Source organism: Engystomops pustulosus, chromosome 10 (genome assembly GCF_040894005.1).
Source record: "Engystomops pustulosus chromosome 10, aEngPut4.maternal, whole genome shotgun sequence".
Taxonomy (NCBI): Eukaryota; Metazoa; Chordata; class Amphibia; order Anura; family Leptodactylidae; genus Engystomops; species Engystomops pustulosus.
In genome coordinates, this window is record NC_092420.1 from 93,859,232 (window position 1) to 93,882,549 (window position 23,318).

General features: G+C 42.3%; 1 protein-coding gene across 1 annotated transcript in view; it reads right to left on the reverse strand.

Annotated features, from left to right (window-relative positions):
- Positions 1 to 2,055: 2,055 nt before the first annotated feature.
- Positions 2,056 to 23,318, reverse strand: part of FYB2 (FYN binding protein 2) — a 35,293-nt gene continuing 14,030 nt past the window's right edge. Inside the window, exons 5-23 of the mRNA XM_072127909.1 lie at positions 21,051 to 21,151; positions 20,363 to 20,402; positions 18,186 to 18,271; positions 16,974 to 17,017; positions 16,187 to 16,212; positions 15,584 to 15,646; positions 14,444 to 14,525; positions 14,148 to 14,307; positions 11,404 to 11,530; positions 11,162 to 11,196; positions 10,632 to 10,683; positions 9,861 to 9,929; positions 8,331 to 8,356; positions 7,401 to 7,464; positions 7,244 to 7,306; positions 7,075 to 7,147; positions 3,933 to 4,095; positions 3,792 to 3,825; positions 2,056 to 2,465 (exon numbers count right to left, since the gene is read on the reverse strand). Coding sequence (XP_071984010.1) covers positions 2,453 to 2,465; positions 3,792 to 3,825; positions 3,933 to 4,095; positions 7,075 to 7,147; positions 7,244 to 7,306; positions 7,401 to 7,464; positions 8,331 to 8,356; positions 9,861 to 9,929; positions 10,632 to 10,683; positions 11,162 to 11,196; positions 11,404 to 11,530; positions 14,148 to 14,307; positions 14,444 to 14,525; positions 15,584 to 15,646; positions 16,187 to 16,212; positions 16,974 to 17,017; positions 18,186 to 18,271; positions 20,363 to 20,402; positions 21,051 to 21,151 — 1,321 coding nt within the window. The 3' untranslated portion in view covers positions 2,056 to 2,452. The remainder of the gene's footprint in view (positions 2,466 to 3,791; positions 3,826 to 3,932; positions 4,096 to 7,074; positions 7,148 to 7,243; positions 7,307 to 7,400; positions 7,465 to 8,330; positions 8,357 to 9,860; positions 9,930 to 10,631; positions 10,684 to 11,161; positions 11,197 to 11,403; positions 11,531 to 14,147; positions 14,308 to 14,443; positions 14,526 to 15,583; positions 15,647 to 16,186; positions 16,213 to 16,973; positions 17,018 to 18,185; positions 18,272 to 20,362; positions 20,403 to 21,050; positions 21,152 to 23,318) is intronic.

A 23,318-nucleotide genomic window follows, 5' to 3' on the forward strand; every position in this document is an offset into this window, starting at 1 on the left:
AGAAGTACCGGATTGAGAGCAGAGACCGCGCAGCCTGCATTCTGCGCATGCACAGAAGTACCGGATTCAGAGCAGAGACCGCGCAGCCTGCATTCTGCGCATGCACAGAAGTACCGGATTCAGAACAGAGGCCGCGCAACCTTCATTCTGCGCATGCACAGAAGTACTGGATTCAGAGCAGAGACCGTGCAGCCTGCATTCTGCGCATGCACAGAACCTAGGTTTGCCAATTTTGAATGGGTCTTACTGATTAAAAACAAATGTCTGGCGGACATTTCGAAATGGCACAAAAATTGCAATGCACCAAAAAAAAAGTCTCAAAAAACAGAAAAAAAACAAAACAAGAAGAGAAATAAAGATAAGTGACCCCCTAGTCTACACTGTACTCCTGGGATTGTTTGTTTTCTTAAAAAAAAAAAAAAAAAAAACATGCCCCAAATCTCTCTTGGGACTACTTCTGCCTTTGGCTTATGAGCTGCTCTAAAACCCGTTTCCCTAAAACAAAAATCTGTATTAAATTGAGGTCAATTAATCATCTGGCATCAATTTTTCATGTCAAAAATTTGCAATTCTGTGATCCTGTGTAAATTGTGTGATGATGCCTGCAGTTCCCGAGACTTTTTGGTAGCATTTTTTTCAATGGTGTGATTTTGTACAACTATGATTTAAAAAAAAAAAAAACACAACCAATTGCAGCCATCACCTGCTGCAATTTTTTTTTACATAAAGGCCATAAAAACATAAAAACTAAAAAACTAAAAAAGCTTTTTCATCCTCTCTCTAAGTGGCTGCCGCTTTTTACATCAATAAGATATTTGACGTGTTATATTCACTTGTGGTATTTTTGCATTTATTATTTTTGTATTTTTTTAATGTTTTTCTTTTTTATCGTCTAATAATTCCTGACTGACCGGTTCTGACTATTCCTGGACATTTTTACTCATCTTTTCCTAAATGCTTCCTGTTGGTTCCATGTTCTGAAAAAACTCAGAATTAAACATTTTAATTGGTCAAGGTTTTTACACCGAATTGCTGGCGTCGTCCAAATCGTCTTCCCAATTCTCCCAGTTGATCTTTACGCGATTCGATTCGGGGAACCAGCAAAGTGATCTTCTGGTGCCTTCTATAGACACTGACTACTGGTTGCAGGATCTTCCCCCTCCGGAGAGTCAGGGGGGGTCACCTCATTGAGGGGCTGGATTAATGTGGTTGTGCTACAGAGATCCAGCTTCTCAAAATTGCCAAATGCAAATTTGTATTTGCCGCCTGCGGTGACTGAGGGGGCTGGATCTCTTTAGTACAGTAGCATTAATCCATCCCCTTCGTCACATGACTCACCGAAGCGCCAACTCTTGGGAGGGGAGAGACCGCACGACCTGCAGTTAGAGCGACATTACAAAGTTGTGGAAAAATGGAGCCTCTGTGAGTCACGTGACCGAGGGACTGCATTAATACTGCTGTACTTCAGAAATCCAGCCCCCTCAGTCACCGTAGCCGGCAAATAGAGATATCGGGGCAGATTTACTTACCTGGTCCATTCGCGATCCAGCGGCACGTTCTCTGCGCTGGATTTGGGTCCGGCTGGGATTCATTAAGGTAGTTCCTCCGCTGTCCACCAGGTGGTGCTGCTGCGCAGAAAAGCATCGGAACGCACTGGAGTTCACCGAGCCGGGCTGAGTGAAGGTAAGTGCAAGCTCCGCGACAGATTTTTTTTTTTTTTAAATGCAGCGTTTTTTCCGAATTCATCGGGTTTTCGTTCGGCCACGCCCCCCCCCCCCCCCCGATTTCCGTTGCATGCATGCCAGCGCCGATGCGCCACAACCCGATCGCGTGCGCCAAAATCCCGGGGCAATTCAGGGGAAACCGGCGCAAATCGGAAATATTCGGGTAACACGTCGGGAAAACGCGAATTGGGCCCTTAGTAAATGACCCCCATCGTGAGCTACAAAACATGCAAAAATCAGTAAATAAAGCCAATGTCAGTGTAACATCAAAACGGAAAATTCGACGAAATTCTTCCAAAAAGATCCATAAAATAATCGGATTGGGCAGTGAGACAATAATGTGTTTTATTCATACAAAATATTTACCAATAAGATTTTCTTCCGACACATATAAATAGTTTACAGGAAAGTAATAAAGTTTATCACCTCCTCCCAAAGATTTCCCCGAATTCTGCCCCCCCCCAAAAAAAAAAATTCCTCTTTCCATAGCGAAGTTCTCACAAACAGAAAAAAAAAAAAAACAGGAAAAAAAACTGCACCAAAACTTCCGAGTGTGAACATGACCCAAGTACAGGAGCCTCGGGGAGTCGGATTCTACGGGTTTATTTTCTGGACTTCACAGATATTTTTTTTTTTATTAAAACCTGCAAGTTTAACCCACATTGAAAAATTCGGAACAGGTTGTTTAGAGTTTTTCAATGATGAAGAACAAGATGGGAGGCGTCGTCCTAGTTTTCAGCTCTGTAATAAAATTATAAAATTATTTTTGTCATCAATTCTTAAAAAGGTCATTTTTTTCACATAAAGGTTTATTATCTATTTAAATAGACCTAAAAAAAAACTTTTCCATTTGTAAATTGACAATTTAAAGGGATAGCTCAAGATTGCAACTAAAGTTTTCTTCTTTAAAGCAGCGCCATCCTGGTCTAGTGGTTGTGTCTGGTATTGCAACAGGTGAGGGGCAATAGTAAAGATAACCTGTTGTTTTAGAAAAAAGTCTTACCCGGAAAAACCCTTTAAGTATGGAAGCTGATTTATTTTGTTTCATAGATTACCGTATTATTTGGACTATGAGGTGCACCGGATTATAAGGCGCACCTTCAATGAATTCCTGCCAAAACGTCTAGGTTCATATATAAGGCGCACTGGACTTTAAGGTGCGCCGGTTTAGAAGGATGAAAGACCAGCAGGTGGCAGCCCTGTGCAAAGTTCAAGGCAGATGTCTATAAGCACGGTTCATATATAAGGCGCACTGGATTAAAGGGATGAATAACCAGCAGGGGGCAGACCTGTGCACAGTAAAAGGCAGCTGTTGTCTGTAAGTACGGTTCATATATAAGGCGCACTGGACTATAAGGGGCACCTGATTATAAGGATGAATGACCAGCAGGTGGCAGACCTGTGCAAAGTTCAAGGCAGCTGTTGTCTGTAAGTACGGTTCATATATAAGGTGCACTGGACTATAAGGCGTTCCTTTGATTTCTGAGAAAATCATAGAAGTTTTTGTGCGCCTTATAGTAAAAAAATACGGTAAAAAATTATTAAAGGGGTTGATCAAGAACACCACCACACTTAACCATAGGTTAGACGTGGACAACCCCTTTAAATATGGATGCTGATTTATTTAGCATCATAAATTACTTTAAAAAGATATTAAAGGGGTTGTTCGCTTTCAGGAACACCACTGCGCGTAACCATAGATTGGACCTGGTATCGTCGCTCAGTTCCATTGAAGTGAATAGAGCTGAGCTGCAATACCACATACAACCTAGTGTGGCGCTCTTTGGTCTGTGTTTGTTACTATGGACAATCTATGCAAACTTTAATATTAACTTTTTTGTATCAATTTTATTCTATATTAGAAACACTGGATGTGTTCAGCCAATGGAATGCTCCGCATTCTAGCGCCATCTCTGGAGACTTATCTGCAGCGCCCTCCAGGGGATCGTAATGATATTACGGCTGTGAATTATTTTATACCGCTCTAAGATCTCATTAGCTGGACAACCCCTTTAATTGCAAATGAAGAAAAACGGCAAATTAAATTCCTCTAAGGAATTTACTTACCGAAAACTCAAACACTCAATTGGGACGTGACCGTCTGAAAGAGGAGAAGAGTCACAGGTCACATAGATGCAGCAGAAGTTTCCTTGCTGACCAGTAACATCCTCCATAATCGGCACATTCACAGAAATCTGAATTACTTACATTTTCCTGCAAAATTTCTGCAAATAATTTGATTTTCATCCGTGACATCCACGACCTCCACGGTTTCTCCGGGTTTCACTGCGAGCTCCAATTTATTCTTAGCTGAAAGTGGAGCCAAATCATTGATGGTCGCAATGTTTATAATCTTGATTTCACCCGAGTACTGAGAAAGATCCAGAGAACCGACATCATTACATAACACAACTACTGGACCAGAAGTCAGGACAAGAACCTCCAGAGGAACCCAATACTGGACCAAAATAAGAGATTCATAGCTATGTATTCATTTACTACACCAGCATGATATCTGGTGATCCTATATGTACAAGAATATAACTACTATAATACTGCCCCCTATGTACAAGAATATAACTACTATAATACTGCCCCCTATGTGCAGGAATATAACTACTATAATACTGCCCCCTATGTACAAGAATATAACTACTATAATACTGTCCCCTATGTACAAGAATATAACTACTATAATACTGTCCCCTATGTACAAGAATATAACTATTATAATACTGCCCCCTATGTACAAGAATATAACTACTATAATACTGCCCCCTATGTACAAGAATATAACTACTATAATACTGCCCCCTATGTACAGGAATATAACTACTATAATACTGACCCCTATGTACAACAATATAACTACTATAATACTGCCCCCTATGTACAGGAATATAACTACTATAATACTGCCCCCTATGTACAAGAATATAACTACTATAATACTGCCCCCTATGTACAAGAATATAACTACTATAATACTGCCCCCTGTGTACAAGAATATAACTACTATAATACTGCCCCCTGTGTACAAGAATATAACTACTATAATACTGCCCCCTATGTACAAGGATATAACTACTATAATACTGCCCCCTATGTACAAGGATATAACTACTATAATACTGCCCCCTATGTACAAGGATATAACTACTATAATACTGCCCCCTATGTACAAGAATATATCTACTATAATACTGCCCCCTATGTACAAGAATATAACTACTATAATACTGCCCCCTATGTACAAGAATATAACTACTATAATACTGCTCCCTATGTACAGGAATATAACTACTATAATACTGCCCCCTATGTACAGGAATATAACTAGTATAATACTGCCCCCTATGTACAAGAATATAACTACTATAATACTGCCCCCTATGTACAAGAATATAACTACTATAATACTGCCCCCTATGTACAAGAATATAACTACTATAATACTGCTCCCTATGTACAGGAATATAACTACTATAATACTGCCCCCTATGTACAGGAATATAACTACTATAATACTGCCCCCTATGTACAAGAATATAACTACTATAATACTGACCCCTATGTACAACAATATAACTACTATAATACTGCCCCCTATGTACAGGAATATAACTACTATAATACTGCCCCCTATGTACAAGAATATAACTACTATAATACTGCCCCCTATGTACAAGAATATAACTACTATAATACTGCCCCCTGTGTACAAGAATATAACTACTATAATACTGCCCCCTGTGTACAAGAATATAACTACTATAATACTGCCCCCTATGTACAAGGATATAACTACTATAATACTGCCCCCTATGTACAAGGATATAACTACTATAATACTGCCCCCTATGTACAAGGATATAACTACTATAATACTGCCCCCTATGTACAAGAATATAACTACTATAATACTGCCCCCTATGTACAAGAATATAACTACTATAATACTGCCCCCTATGTACAAGAATATAACTACTATAATACTGCTCCCTATGTACAGGAATATAACTACTATAATACTGCCCCCTATGTACAGGAATATAACTAGTATAATACTGCCCCCTATGTACAAGAATATAACTACTATAATACTGCCCCCTATGTACAAGAATATAACTACTATAATACTGCCCCCTATGTACAAGAATATAACTACTATAATACTGCTCCCTATGTACAGGAATATAACTACTATAATACTGCCCCCTATGTACAGGAATATAACTACTATAATACTGCCCCCTATGTACAAGAATATAACTACTATAATACTGCCCCTTATGTACAGGAATATAACTACTATAATACTGCCCCCTATGTACAGGAATATAACTACTATAATACTGCCCCCTATGTACAAGAATATAACTACTATAATACTGCCCCCTATGTACAAGAATATAACTACTATAATACTGCTCCCTATGTACAAGAATATAACTACTATAATACTGCTCCCTATGTTCAAGAATATAACTACTATAATACTGCCCCCTATGTACAAGAATATAACTACTATAATACTGCCCCCTATGTACAGGAATATAACTACTATAATACTGCCCCCTATGTACAGGAATATAACTACTATAATACTGCCCCCTATGTACAAGAATATAACTACTATAATACTGCCCCCTATGTACAAGAATATAACTACTATAATACTGCCCCCTATGTACAAGAATATAACTACTATAATACTGCCCTCTATGTACAGGAATATAACTACTATAATACTGCCCCTATGTACAAGAATATAACTACTATAATACTGCCCCCTATGTACAAGAATATAACTACTATAATACTGCTCCCTATGTACAGGAATATAACTACTATAATACTGCTCCCTATGTACAGGAATATAACTACTATAATACTGCCCCCTATGTACAGGAATATAACTACTATAATACTGCCCCCTATGTACAAGAATATAACTACTATAATACTGCTCCCTATGTACAGGAATATAACTACTATAATACTGCTCCTATGTACAGGAATATAACTACTATAATACTGCCCCCTATGTACAGGAATATAACTACTATAATACTGTCTCCTATGTACAGGAATATAACTACTATAATACTACCCCCTATGTACAAGAATATAACTACTATAATACTGCCCCCTATGTACAAGAATATAACTACTATAATACTGCCCCCTATGTACAAGAATATAACTACTATAATACTGCCCCCTATGTACAAGAATATAACTACTATAATACTGCCCCCTATGTACAAGAATATAACTACTATAATACTGCCCCCTATGTACAAGAATATAACTACTTGAATAGTTTTTCTTATAATTATAAGCTTGCCTTGAATTTTTCACGAAAGCTTTTCTCTTCTTTGGCAAACTTTTTCACCCCTGAGGTTGGAAAGATGTATTTTCTATAGGGAAATATTAGGATTAGTGATACAAACTTGCTATGGGAGATAGATAGATAGATAGATAGATAGATAGATAGATAGATATTATGTACAAACGTTTCAGATCCTTTATTTTTGTGAAATAATGTTTTCCATCCTGGAGATTTTTCTTCTTTTTCTCTTAAATAAACAGACATCAGCTCATGAATATCTGCAGGGATCAGTCACAGTTTGTAGAGGTCACAGGTCTGTAGATACATCTGTGGGTACTTACCTCTCGGGCTCCTCACTCCTCAGCAATGTGTTATACTCCACGCTCTCCTGCCATTGTGATGTATCTATGGGAGATAAATGAATAGAACATGGGGATATTTCACTATTTTTTAGGGTTTATTTTCCCTGCATTCCCGGACTCTGACCAGCAGGTGGCGCCAGATCACACAGTTCCATCTGTACCAGGAAGTAGAAGGAAAAAGTTTCCCGAAAGTTACAGAAGTTTCTTTTCTGTTTACAAAGTATAAAGTATACAATGTATGAGTGAGGGGTCAGAGGTTATGATCTGTGTAAGGGACATCTTTCCTTTATGTTTTGGAATGCATTTCAAAATGTAAATTTTACATGACGGTGTCCCAGGTGAAATAAAACTAAATTTTCTTATATTACAGGTTAATGAGAGCAGGTCCTCACACTGCTGTGCTCTCAGCACTCTGGGAGAAAATGCCCAACACTCTCCTATGAATAAAAGTTGGATAAGCCTTCTGGTTGAACACTACATCACTAAGCAAAGAGGAGAAGCGGTTTAGGAGGAGCCCTTCCCTAATAGATGGGGGATTGTAGCCCTTCCCTAATAATAATAATTAATTTATTTATATGGCGCACACAGATTGCACAGAGTTTGCCAGATTAGTCCCTGTCCTCATGGGGCTCACAATCTAATAACCCTACCAGTATGTTTTGGAGTGTGGGAGGAAACCGGAGGACCCGGAGGAAACCCACGCAAATACGAACAGAACATACAAACTCTTTGCAGATGTTGACCCTGGGACTTGAATCTAGGACCCCAGCGCTGCAAGGCAGAAGTGCTACCCACTGAGCCACAGTACTGCCCTACCTAATAGATGGAGGGATTGTAGCCCTCCCCTGATAGATAGATGGTGAGGTTTACATAAGAGCGGTCAGAGACTGGAGGACACGTAATACTTACTAATACTAGGAGTTACAGACGGAGATCTGGAAAGACAGAGACATCAGGGATTATAGCTGCCCATCATGTGGCTGGGGTACGGGGTGTAGGAGTATTTTTTAGATCATTATGTACAGACACTTATTGTAGCAGAGATCTTTCGGGACGGACGGATGGTATTACTTATATGATAATATTTGGGCACAAAAAACCCGGTATTTTTGGAAAGTTTTTGTCTATGCGCAGGCTGTGTCATAATGTGGATTCACTGTTAGGCAGTATTTAGTGATAGTGACATGGACACTATGGGGCTCATTTACTAAGGGGCCGAATCGCCGGGTTTCCCCAAATATTACCGTTTTGCGCCATTTGTCCCCGAATTGCAACAGGTTTTTGGCGAACGCGATCGGATTGTGTCGCATCGGCGTCAGCTTGCATGCAACGGAAATGGGGGGGTGTGGCCGTCGGGAAACCCGACGGATTCGGAAAAACTGCAGCAGCGACACCTGGTGGACATCGGGCGCACGATCTTAGTGAATCCCGGCAGAACCCGAATCCTCGCGACAGGACCAGGTAAGTAAACGTGCCCCTATATGGCAGTTTTATTTTACTTTCGCTTTTATGTCATCGTACTGTTTATTTTTTTGCTGCAGGTATTTTTTTTTACGCTTTTTGTACTGTTACCTGCACAATGTTAGGACAGCGCCACGGTATAAAATCAGAAATCATTGGTGCATTATGGTGGTGGTGGGATATATGTATATATACTTTTTAAAACTTTTGCTATAGTTTTGTGCAGCTTTATTGGTGCGCTGTTGAGCAGTATTACTTAAATACCATATAGCAATATTAATTGGGCACAGTATGGTATTTTGTGGGCATCGTATAGGCTGTTATCTTAGCACACTATGGGGCATGTTATTTGGGCACAGTATGGCAGTATTTTGTGGGCATCGTATAGGCTGTTATCTTAGCACACTATGGGGCATGTTATTTGGGCACAGTATGGCAGTATTTTGTGGGCATCGTATAGGCTGTTATCTTAGCACACTATGGGGCATGTTATTTGGGCACAGTATGGCAGTATTTTGTGGGCATCGTATAGGCTGTTATCTTAGCACACTATGGGGCATGTTATTTGGGCACTGTATGGCAGTATTTCTTGTTTCTAATCTTAGACACTTATCTTGAACTATGAGGCACGGTTACTTGTGTTATATGTGCACGGTCAGGCAGTATTATTTGGGGACTGCGTGATAAAGTTATATTTTTGACCACTTTTACTCTTGACCAGTGTGGGACTAATTTTACACCGTATTCAAACACCACATAACAGTATTATTTGGGGACACTATGGTCGCTTTTCTTTGGGAATTTCATATTATTGTTATTTTAGCATGGAGAGGCATTATATGGCGCTATTATTTGTGCACTGTATTGTAGTTTTATTTTGCCATTTCATGTCACTATATTTGGCACAGTTTTCTTCAGCATCATGGACCTCCCCAGACCTTGTACAGACACCTAGATGTTATATGGTTACACACTTACCGCACATCTTCCTTTTTCGATTTGTCTTTCTTAAAAAAACCTCCAAAAGTTTTTCCTGTTCCACCAGAACTAAAAAATAAAAGAAAAGTTTTGAGAACAATCACACAATGTCATCTCAGAGCCGCAAGGGGCCTATATATGTCCATACGAGCGGGGAGCAGGGGGCAGGACCTCTATATGTCCATACGAGCGGGGGTCCTCTATATGTACATGGCTGTGGGGGTGACCTGTATATGTCCGTAGGAGCCGGGAGGACCTCCATATGTCCGTAGGAGGGGAAGGGGACCTCTTTATGTCCATAGGAGGGGAAGGGGACCTCTTTATGTCCATAGGAGTGTGGGGGCCTCTTTATGTACATACGAGCGGAGGACCAAAGATAAACCTCTACAATTCACTGAGATTGCTGTCGGGGTAAATAGTATCAGCTGTGAGTTGTCTACATTGTATCTGTGTAGATCTAACACTGCCTTAGGGCAATGCTGGGGGCGGCTCAGTTTTGGGACCTGCTCGGTGGTTCTTCTGTTATTCCACCTGGAAATACCTGAATCATTTAACAACTTTTTGTGAATACATTTTTAAAAAATCTGCTAAAAAATCCACGTTCCACCGAATTCAGTGGCAGATGATGGGGGTGATACTCCGGTCTTACAGTCTGTAGGGATTCAGAAGGAGGGAGAACCCAACATGGGCACCTTGATGCAGATCTTGTGGTGTAGCGCAGTCCCTCATGGAGGATGTATGACTACAGACCCTTCTGCGGAAGCTACTTACCCGCTAGATGATTGGCTGATTGTGCTGATGTCATCGTATTGGTCGTCAGGATCTAAAACAAGAATCGAGAGTTTAGAAAATGATGTATCAAATCTTCATTCATTTGTAGAAAGTTTTTATTAAAAAAGAAATATTTATTTTAAAAAAATTCTTTTTTTTATTAATATGAATTCATTTTGAGACCTGATTCTTTTGATGGTGCTGCTAAAATGTATTGTATTATAAAGGATTAATAGATTACAAATTATATGTATAATATTTATGTGAAATATTTGCAAATGATCCCCCTGAGATGGAGACAGACGAGAGGAAAGTCACAAGACAAACTCCAAATCATACAGAAGAGGAATCATCTGTAATGTCCACCAACTCCTAACCCCTTCAGCTCTTATCTGTGATCTATGTGATAATCTGACAGCGCTCCCGCAGGTGAAATGTGGTATTACACTATGCCCTTTAAATGCAATAGGCAAATGTTGTGTTGGATCCTCCAGGGAAGAAACTCTCCAATCTGATACATGAACACTTACAGTTGTCCAAAGCCTTAAAGCAGTCAGAGTTTGCCCTGAAAGAACAAAAATCTGCATTCATTTTGGAAGAAATAAAACAATTTTTGGAAAAGTACAAAATTCTGTACGATTTTATCAGAGTTTGGAATCCATTTATAGATTATGTATGAGAGCAATGAACATCTGCCCCCTGGTGGCCATGATCATGATACACCAGTGGCTTCTATGTAAAGCTGCATATACTGGTAGAACGATCCGTGCACCTTTCCTTGGGTCGGATTTCCACGTCCGCGTAGAGATCTTGGATGATGGGTGCAGGTGGTAGCTGCTGGTTACTGAAGGCCTTGATGTCACCGATGACTTGTAAGCTGGACACAGGGACGAAGCCGTCTGATAAAATAATGCACAAAATTTAAAGAAACGCCCCAGGAGACACGGAGGATCAAACCACCAGCCCTCACATCAACTACATTGTACACAGGTTCACCTATTCCCTTCATATTCCCTAAAATAAGTACAAGTATCATTAATACTGATTTGCTGTCTTAATAAAGTGTTTTTTTTGGGCTGCATTTTGCCGGATGCATTTGCTGGGGCTTTTCAAAACACAATGAAAACGCATTCTGTAAATGCAGCCTAAGAATATACAGGAAATATTTCCATGTCGCAATAGGTGGGCCCTAGGCCCCCCCGCTGACCCTGGTGATGAGGGTGGTAAAAGGCCCACAAGAGGCTGCTGGCTCCTCTCTGTACAGCAGGGGGCAGCATGTTGCAGGTCGTGTGCAGAGCATCTGTATGGAGGGGCAGCGACAACTGGTTGGCGATCCCATAGGACAGTGATGGCAAACCTTTTAGAGACCGAGTGCCCAAACTACAACAAAGACCGCTTATTTATCGCAAAGTGCCAATACAGAAATTTAATTTATGATTTATACTGCTCTGTCACAGTTTTCATTGATTCCAGCACCCTGAGGACACCAATAAAGCAGAAAATAGTCCCAGGTACAGCTGTCACTTTAAAATAGCTCTGTGCACAGCAAGTCCTGGGCTGTCTGGGACTGCAGGAAGATACCTGGAGTCATCTCTGGTGATGGCCTGAGTGCCCATAGAAAGGGCTCCGAGTGCCACCTCTGGCACCAGTGCCATAGGTTAGCCATCACTGCCATAGAAGATGCAGCCTGGAGGTGATGGAGATTGCAGCACAAAATTCTTTATTGTGAAGTAGAACAGTATACTATGCTAGTAAAGAAGCATGAGGTTATAGAAAATCCTCTCATACACAGCAGTGCAGCCTGTGGCTCAATGTTCATCCTCCTGCTTTCTATATAGACTCCCATAGACAGCAGTGCAGCCTGTGGCTCAATGTTCATCCTCCTGTTTTCTATATAGACTCTCATAGACAGCAGTGCAGCCTGTGGCTCAATGTTCATCCTCCTGCTTTCTATATAGACTCTCATAGACAGCAGTGCAGCCTGTGGCTCAATGTTCATCCTCCTGCTTTCTATATAGACTCTCATAGACAGCAGTGCAGCCTGTGGCTCTATGTTCATGTTCCTGCTTTCTATATACACTCCCATAGACAGCAGTGCAGCCTGTGGCTCAATGTTCATGCTCCTGCTTTCTATATAGACTCTCATAGACAGCAGTGCAGCCTGTGGCTCAATGTTCATCCTCCTGTTTTCTATATAGACTCTCATAGACAGCAGTGCAGCCTGTGGCTCAATGTTCATGCTCCTGCTTTCTATATAGACTCTCATAGACAGCACTGCAGCCTGTGGCTCAATGTTCATCCTCCTGTTTTCTATATAGACTCTCATAGACAGCAGTGCAGCCTGCGGCTCTATGTTCATCCTCCTGCTTTCTATATAGACTCTCATAGACAGCAGTGCAGCCTGTGGCTCAATGTTCATGCTCCTGCTTTCTATATAGACTGTCATAGACAGCAGTGCAGCCTGTGGCCCTATGTTCATGCTCCTGCTTTCTATATAGCCTCTCATAGACAGCAGTGCAGCCTGTGGCTCAATGTTCATCCTCCTGCTTTCTATATAGACTCCCATAGACAGCAGTGCAGCCTGTGGCTCAATGTTCATGCTCCTGCTTTCTATATAGACTCTCATAGACAGCAGTGCAGCCTGTGGCTCAATGTTCATGCTCCTGCTTTCTATATAGACTCTCATAGACAGCAGTGCAGCCTGTGGCCCTATGTTCATGCTCCTGCTTTCTATATAGCCTCTCATAGACAGCAGTGCAGCCTGTGGCTCAATGTTCATCCTCCTGCTTTCTATATAGACTCCCATAGACAGCAGTGCAGCCTGTGGCTCAATGTTCATGCTCCTGCTTTCTATATAGACTCTCATAGACAGCAGTGCAGCCTGTGGCTCAATGTTCATGCTCCTGCTTTCTATATATACTCCCATAGACAGCAGTGCAGCCTGTGGCTCAATGTTCATGCTCCTGCTTTCTATATAGACTCTCATAGACAGCAGTGCAGCCTGTGGCTCAATGTTCATGCTCCTGCTTTCTATATAGACTCTCATAGACAGCAGTGCAGCCTGTGGCTCAGTGTTCATGCTCCTGCTTTCTATATAGACTCTCATAGACAGCAGTGCAGCCTGTGGCTCAATGTTCATCCTCCTGCTTTCTATATAGACTCCCATAGACAGCAGTGCAGCCTGTGGCTCAATGTTCATGCTCCTGCTTTCTATATAGACTCTCATAGACAGCAGTGCAGCCTGTGGCTCAGTGTTCATGCTCCTTCCTTCCATGCAGTATTGCAGAAGTTTAAGTCCCAGCAGGGACAACATTTTAATATTGATCATCATAGGTCCCTCACCACAACCATTTCAAGACACAAGAACATACACCAAAATACAAGACATCACCAAGAAATCTCTAGGCTGCTGCTGGGAAACCTGACAGCCCCCATATCTGGTGACCCCATAATATACCCCATATTATATCTCAAAGATTGAGGAATTCCCCAAGCGCAGCCTACGCTATAGCTTACAATTTCCTTGGACATCCCGGGCCAACCATCTTCCTGCAGGACAGTCCGTTATCCGGATAACCTCCACCGTCTCCCCCTTCTTCACAGGAAGGGAATATTTTTCAGACTTGAAGTCTTCTAGAATTATTGACTGGTACAACATCGTCTCCTGCCCTGTAATCTAATCCGACAATCAGTGATGACAAGAGATGTATATACAAAGCACAAAAAGGAGCTATACACAAGATACAACGTGTATTGAGCCACAACAAAAAATAACTACAATATTGAAAGTTTTTAATAGATTTTTTATTTACCTTGAATTTTTTTCTCATTTTCCCCTCCTTGGCTTTACTGTCCTTGTGTCGGATCAACTCATTGGATGTTTCCAGATCGACGCTGGATGAGCGGAAGACAAAGGGTTACCTTATGTATAACCATCAATCATTTACATTGTAACATCTGAGCAATTCTGTGTCAGAAGAGCTAAACTATCCTTAAGGGGTGTCTCGACTACATAATCCGGTCATGTGGATGCACAATCTATGCACTGAATAGGGCTCTTCGTTCTCTTGATCAGAGGCGGGGGGCGGTAGCAATATTTCATCACGCCTCTTTAAACATATCCAAATAGGTCCCTGCATAGATAGTTCTCAGGACGCACAATGTATGATGGGATACTGAAGTTTGCAAAATCCCTACACTCAACTTCAATGGAGACGACTCGGCCCCAGTCTACACAGTAAAGCCGCCAATGACTTTTCACAAAACTTCCCTATTAGGACATCAATATTTGGTGCTGGATGGATTTTCTAATAAAACTTTCCCCATAAAAGGGGATTTTTGAATTCCTTGATAGTGATGATCTGTCTATAGGGTAGGTCAGCAGTACCAGTTTGTGGGGGGCCCAAAAATTATTTTGGAGGGAAGTGGTATCCCTCTTGTCTCCCATTCTGATGCTGGAGGCATTTTGAGGCACTTTCCTCAGGCGGCACCCTTCTGCTTGGAGGAAGGGGGGCGGTATTTTTAGGTTTGCTACTGAAGTTTAGACAGCCAGGACCTGTCTCTGTAAAATAGACCTGCATGTGGTATGTCCTGAAGGAGCCGGACTCAGGGTCAGATCCACTCCGGCCTCTTCCTCCTCACCAAGTTCCTGCCATTGTGTGGGTCATGTAGAGTATGTGTACATCATATGATGCTTTATATGTCTTATTTGTAGTGTGATCTCATATATATATGCTACCTGGACCTCTCATCATCAGTCATCCGGGTTATTTTGTAGGGATTGGGATACAACTTTCCCTATTGGATTGTTGTTTTAATATTATGTTTATTTCCCTGTTTTGCTGTTGGATTCTGCACAAATTATTTTTGTTTGTACCTTATCAATAAAGCATGAAAAAAAAAAAAATTGAAAAAATAAAATGGCAACTCGACCCGGTAGAATGATCACCTACCTGTAATGTCCATCAGTGACGGAGGATCTGCTGTTGGGGTAGAGGCTCATGGAACTGGAATAACTGATGGAATCGGTTTAGTTAGTAGAAGGACAAGTTATAGGTCATAAGGTAGAAGACTGGACCCCAACATGTGGTACTACAACTCCCAGCATGTAGGAAGTAGTGGAGTGCAGCAGTGCTGAGAACCAATTTATAAATATTCCCTTATCTTCTGGATAATTTGTATCATTGTAATGGGTTTTATAATATTGAGACCCTCCAATATGTAGAGGACATGGAGCTGCCTCTGCCTTCACCCAAGTCTGTATATAAAATCCCTTTAAATATATCATCCAGTAGTGGATAAATGTGGCTGGTTTTTTGCAGAAACAGCGCCACCTCTATCAATAGGTTGTGTCTGGTATTGCATCTAAAGTGAATAGACACATCTGGTGCCAGGTTTTACATCACATTCTGCTAAACCTGAACATTCCCTTTAAATCTTATGAAATGGAAAACCCTTTACAAACAGTACAGAACTTTCCATTTCTGAATTGATTTTGGGGGGGGGGGGGGGATGCAAAATAAACAATAAAAATACAAAAATTAGCAAAACTTTACCCGTAATCGTGATTATCCTCTGTGACCTTTGAATAGAAAAACAAAACAAAACGTTTAGAATTTTTCTACAAACAGAAGGAATTTTCTGAAGATTATGGCCCCTCCAGAATGTGGCCCGACCCGTTCTATAAAGTGAGGGGGGGGGGGGGAGGATTATACAAGTCATAGATATGAAAGTATTACTCTCTACAGGAACCATTAAAGGGGTCCTCCTCCTCCGGGTCTGACCCCTGGGACCCCCAGCATGGAGCTCCTGAAGCATCACCCCCATTACACACAATGGGGGGGGGGGGATTCATGAATCTGTCTCGGGCTTGGACAGTGCAACACCGTCACCACTCGTCCTGTGCCGCACCAGGTTCATCATCTGTCACAGTATAAGACCGTCCAGCGTTACCTTTGGATCCGCTTTTTGCAGGTCTAAACTGCCCACCACATTTTGGCGCACAAAACTAATTTTCATATGGCCACGCCCACTTTCACGAGGCCACGAGGTGATAACCAATCTGTTGCAGTAGAAGACTGTCCAGCTCTTCCTTTAGATCCGCTTTTAGCAGGTCTAAACTGCGCCCCACATCTTGGCGCACCCATCTTAATTTTTTGGCGCACAGAACTAATTTTCATATGGCCACGCCCACTTTCACGGGGCCACGACCCTTTGTAGGACACATCGGAAATCGGCTAAACAATGGTCTAAAACCCTTCAGAAATGTGCATTTTAGGCATTTTTTTGGCGCGAAATATAAACCACATGTATGAGACTCCGCCCCCCAGCAGGTCACCTGACCTCATGGATGCCTCCATCTACAGTCTCTGGGCCGCTCACAGGGTCTAGAAGAAGAGAAAATTCATTATTACTAAAAAAAAAAAAAAAAAAAAGCGGTGATGGGTGGGAGGAGTCTTGTCTATAATTCTAATGATGGCGTAGCGGCATTATTCATGTGTATGGGGAGGCGGTTATATTTATTATCCAAATATAACCATATAATGTGGAATGGTATGAATGTCGGTATTATTTACGTGTTCAATAATCTGGTGAGATGAAGTGTATGAAATAAAGTATTTACAGTATGTGCACGGTATGGCGGGTTTATTGCTGTGTACAGAATTATATTATTACCGTATTTTTCGGACTAGAAGGCGCACAAAAAAATCCTTTGATTTTTGTAGAAATCAAAGGTGCGTCTTATAGTCCTGTGCGCCTTATATATGAAAAGCACTTACAGACAACAGCTGCCTTGTACTGTGCACAGGTCTGCCACCTGCTGGTCATTCATCCTTAAAATCAGGTGCGCCTTATAATCCGGTGCGCCTCATATATATGAACCGTACTTACAGACAACAGCTGCCTTGTACTGTGCACAGGTCTGCCACCTGCTGGTCATCCATCCTTATAATCCAGTGCGCCTTATATATGAACCTAGACGTTTTAGCAGGCATTTATTGATGGTGCGTCTTATAATCCGGTGCCCCTTATAGTCCGAAAAATACCGTAGGCGTATTTAATAGATTAGTAATGGTTATGAAGTATTTAGGGATATGGACTGTGGCGTCATTTACAGATAACGGATAGTGGTTTAATTTCTGTGCATGGATTGGCGGTATTATTTATGGGTTCGGAATGGTTCTTAGGTGTATAGTATGTTCTTTAGCGTCTAGAATAGATTATTAATGTGTATGAATTGGTTGTGCTATGTATGTGCACGGAATGGTGGTACAATTGAAGGTATGGAATGACAGTATTATTTATATGTATGGAATGGAGTTACATATATGCAAAGGTTTGGGGTCAGGTCATCAATAAATCTTAGGTGGAGATCACCACATTTTTAGGTCTGTACACAATGGGCTCCCCCCGGTGGTGGCTACAGGTAATGGATATTGTATGAGGAAGGGAAGCAGCTCTATGTAACATGATTTGATTCCGTACATTATAATACTAAGCTAGAATAATACCGCTACATTGTATCATCACAGACACCGCTACAATGTAACCTACTGGAGCTGAAGGGATTCATTTCATATCCGGACTCTTGCTGCCTTAGGATTTCCTCGTAACATAACATCTCGTCCGTCTTGTTCTTGCTGGAATGGGAAACATTTCTTATAAAGATTATAGAGATGCAGAAACCTTGGAGCTGCAGATCATCGCGCCGCAGGAGGTTTATTGTCATTACTAATTGACTTATTTTTATGGGGTAGGAAATGCCTTCAGTCCATCGTCACACAATGATTTGTCACAGGTCTCTTCTAATGTATGAAGCTGACCTGTAATACCAAGCATAACCACTATACAATGAGTGGCGCTGTGCTTGGTAAGCAGTGAAGAGACTGAAGAGCTTTTTCAGATACTACAGTCTCTCCAATCAGCGGTGACCTGAAAGGTGACAATACATAAATCCCGGAATACCCCTTTAAGTTTATCCACCTTTATCCCCCCCCCATGGACCCAGCATCTGATATAATAATAAAACCAAAATATTCTGCAACATTGTATTTTATCTAATATTTTAGTTTTTCATAATTTGCAAGATCTCTGCTTACAGCTAATGCATAAAAAAAAAAATCACAAATTAAAGGGAACCTGTCAGCAGGTTTTGACCATGTGTAATCAGACCTTTGTGTATGTTGTTAGTAGCAGCTGGACCGTGATGTGTGGATTTATATTCTAGGATTGGAGCTTCTCGGAGTGCAATGGGAGCATTAGCTGAGAGAAAGGAGCCACTCCATTGCCCCTCCTCACTAAAAAGAAGATAGAGCAGTTGTATAAGGAGAAGGGTTAGGTTTAGTGCAGTGTGTGTCCTCACACTGCTGTGCTCTGTGCTCTCTGCAGCCAGTGTTGTATACTGTCCCTGGTGAGATGTGTAATCAGACCTTTGTTAAGGTTGTTAGTAGCAGCAGGACTGTGATATATGGATCTATATTCCAGGATTGTAGCTGGGGGTGTATCCTCACACTGTTCTCCGTGCATTTAGCTCCTCCCCAGCTCCTGTCCTCTTTTCTAAATGTTTGCTTTAGTATTCATCCAGAAATGGAAATGTGATTGCGTCTTCAGTTAAATTGGATAATCTATAATCCTGCTGTTACTAATAACATACAGATAGGTCTGATTGCACATCAATCCAGGGACAAACACTGGCTGCAGAGAGCACAGCAGTGTGAGGACATGTCCTCCTTACATGTGGAGAAGCTACAATCCAGAAATATAAATCCATACGTCACAGTCCTGCTGCTACTAACAACAGACAAAGGTCTGATTACACATCTCTCTATGGGCAATACATAACACTGACTGTAGAGAGCACAGAGCACAGCAGTGTGAGGTCTGATTACACATCTCTCCAGGGACAATACATAACACTGGCTGCAGAGAGCACAGAGCACAGCAGTGTGAGGTCTGATTACACATCTCTCCAGGGACAATACATAACACTGGCTGCAGAGAGCACAGAGCACAGCAGTGTGAGGTCTGATTACACATCTCTCCAGGGACAATACATAACACTGGCTGCAGAGAGCACAGAGCACAGCAGTGTGAGGTATGATTACACATCTCTCCAGGGACAATACATAACACTGGCTGCAGAGAGCACAGAGCACAGCAGTGTGAGGTCTGATTACACATCTCTCCCATAACAATGCTTAACACTGATTGCAGATAGCTCAAAGCAGGACACAACCCCCAAGGACACATAAGCTACAATCCTGCAATATAAATCCTTATATCACAGTTCTGCTGCTACTAACAACATATAAAATACATAACATTGGCTTCGGTCTGTAAAATGCTGACAAGGTGACTGAAAGCAGATGCTAACATGACTGAAGAGCTTCATGTAGGGACAACTATCAACCAAAAGTTAATAAAAGAAACATGTAAAATATTTTCTCCAACCATCAGCTCCACAACCAGGACCAGGACTGAAGAGGAGGAATTGTCAAATGTATCACATCATCTCATACATTGTAACAAACCCTCCACCTCCAGGACCAGGACTGAAGAGGAGGAATCATCAAATGTATCACATCATCTCATACATTGTAACAAACCCTCCACCTCCAGGAGCAGGACGTGGATACTAGGGATATTGTCACTGGCTGACAGCAAGCAGAGGTTTTAGCAATGATGAAAGAGAAATGTTAGATCTTGATGAAAGTGGAAAACCCTTCCTGTACCTGAAGACCTTGGTTTCCTCTGTCGCAGCTTCGGGGGTGTCTGGAGGAGAGAAAATACGTGAATTAGTTCATTATTTGACTGAATTTACTACAAGTTGTTGGATTATTATAAGTAATGGTCCTCTCTCAGCACCCTGGGTGCTCCGGGGGCGGGGCAGCAAGTCAGGACCAGGGTCACATGACTTCCTAGATGCAGTAGGTGGGCGGAGCTGTGACAACCTCATATTCCTTCCTGGCACCTGTAGTTGGGACCCATTGCTTCTATCAGTCCAGGGTCTTATGACTATTTTTTGGGAATACGGAAGCGCCATCACTCGTCTGGAGCTCCAGTCACTATCCTGCTGCAGAGGACACATCAGTCCCATAAACTATGATTGGACCCCATTCTTAGAATGAGTTGGGGTCCTAGGATTGTGACCCCCGACAACAGGTACCTACCTATTCTCTATCCTGTGAATAGGTGGGAAATCTCATAAGGATACCGCCCCTTTAATTATACCTCCAGGGGGGCAGTCCTAGATTTCGGGTGCCGTCCCGCTGTCCTGGGTGGCAGATAACAATCACAACCTGGGAGCGGTCACTATTGGAGGATTATATTGTTGGGGGTCATCATTAGATCTGCGCTATACTGTTTGGGGGGGCTGTAAGGGGACAGTCAGGGGGTCATAGATTTATCTACAGAACTTACCGTACTCCACGTTCTCCACCTCGTAGAAGTTACTGTCGCTCTCGGTGGAGTCTTTAGGGCTGAGGGCTTCGTCATAAACCTCGGATTCATCCCGGATTGTGCTGGAATGGAAGACGGTTACATTATTACTAGAGATGAGCGAACACTAAAATGCTCGGGTACTCGTTATTCGAGACGAACTTTTCCCGATGCTCGAGTGCTCGTCTCGAATAACGAGCCCCATTGAAGTCAATGGGAGACTCGAGCATTTTTCAAGGGGACCAAGGCTCTGCACAGGGAAGCTTGGCCAAACACCTGGGAACCTCAGAAAAGGATGGAAACACCACGGAAATGGACAGGAAACAGCAGGGGCAGCATGCATGGATGCCTCTGAGGCTGCCTAATCGCACCATTATGCCAAAATTATGGGCAACAGCATGGCCATGACAGAGTGACCGAATGAGGCTAGATAGCATCTAAAACATGCAATAATTGACCCTGACACTATAGGGGACGGCATGCAGAGGCAGCGGCAGCAGGCTAGAGAGTGGCATGGCGACATACCCTAAATGGACTCAGGCTTCAAACCAATGGGTGTCAGAGAGGAACCAAAGGAGGTGAGCAAGAAGCGCTCAAATAATATCGGTACATGATAAAAGTTTGCCAGTATATTTTGTGGATTACACAGCAGGGTGGCGACAAAGTTAACATGGAAGCCATGAAAACAACCCAAAATTCTGCCTGACACAGCTCGTTTGATAAGGGGACCATGTATGGAGGCAGTGAACTAGTAGTAGATTAAAGGTGCTGCAGTTAAAACTATGTTAGTTGGATCTTGGCATGGAGCTGGCGCTCCGCTGCCAGGCGAGCTTTCGCCAATCCAAGCCCCTGTCTATAGGCTACTCCCCAAACAGCACTTCTAAGAACCTTTTGTATAAGATCAAGTGTAGTAGCGTTCTTATAAGTTTAGGATATGGCGGGTGAGGGGAATGTAAACAGATGCGCAAGAAGCGCTGAAATAATATCCCTAAATGGTAAAAGTTTGCAAGTATATTTTGTGGATTACACAGCAGGGTGGCGACAAAGTTAACAACTTTGATGTGGAATGCCCTGTAATAGCTCTTGGGCGGTGTGCCTTTTATCGCCTAGGCTCAGCAGTTTCAGCACCGCCTGCTGTCGCTTAGCGACGGCACTGCTGCTGTGCCTAGAGCTACCGACTGATGGCGCCATGCCCACGGATGGTAATTCGGAGGAGGAGGAGGTGGAGGAGGGGTGGGAGGAGGTATAGTAGGCCTTTGAGACCTGGACCGAGGTAGGCCCCGCAATTCTCTGCGTCGGCAGTATATGACCAGCCCCAGGGTCAGACTCGGTCCCAGCCTGCACCAAGTTAAGTGTAGTAGCGTTCTTATAAGTTTGGGATATGGCGGGTTAGGGGAATGTAAACAGATGCGCAAGAAGCGCATGATGCGCATGGAGCTGGCGTTCCGCTGCCAGGCGAGCTTTCGCCAATCCAAGCCCCTGTCTCTAGGCTACTCCCCAAACAGCACTTCTAAGAACCTTTTGTATAAGATCAAGTGTAGTGGCGTTCTTATAAGTTTAGGATATGCCGGGTGAGGGGAATGTAAACAGATGCGCAAGAAGCGCTGAAATAATATCCCTAAATGGTAAAAGTTTGCCAGTATATTTTGTGGATAACACAGCAGGGTGGCGACAAAGTTAACAACTTTGATGTGGAATCCATGAAAACAACCCAAATTTCTGCCTGACACACCTCGTTTGATAAAGGGACGATGTATGGAGGCAGCTATATGGACGACTTTTGGAGGTAGCAATGGAGACAACGTGTGGAGGCTGCTATGGAGACAATTTAATTTGGATAGTGCCTGTATGTGGCAGTCCCAAACATTTTTCAAACCAGAGGAGCAGGTAGGTGGCCCTCCAGTAAAATGGGATAGATTGAGTGCCTGTATGTGGCAGTCCCAAAAATGTTTCAAACCAGAGGAGCAGGTAGGTGGCCCTCCAGTAAAATGGAATAGATTGAGTGCCTGTATGTGGCAGTCCCAAAAATTCTTCAAACCAGAGGAGCAGGTAGGTGGCCCTCCAGTAAAATGGAATAGATTGAGTGCCTGTATGTGGCAGTCCCAAAAATTGTTCAAACCAGAGGAGCAGGTAGGTGGCCCTGCAGTAAAATGGAATAGATTGAGTGCCTGTATGTGGCAGTCCCAAAAATTGTTCAAACCAGAGGAGCAGGTAGGTGGCCCTGCAGTAAAATGGAATAGATTGAGTGCC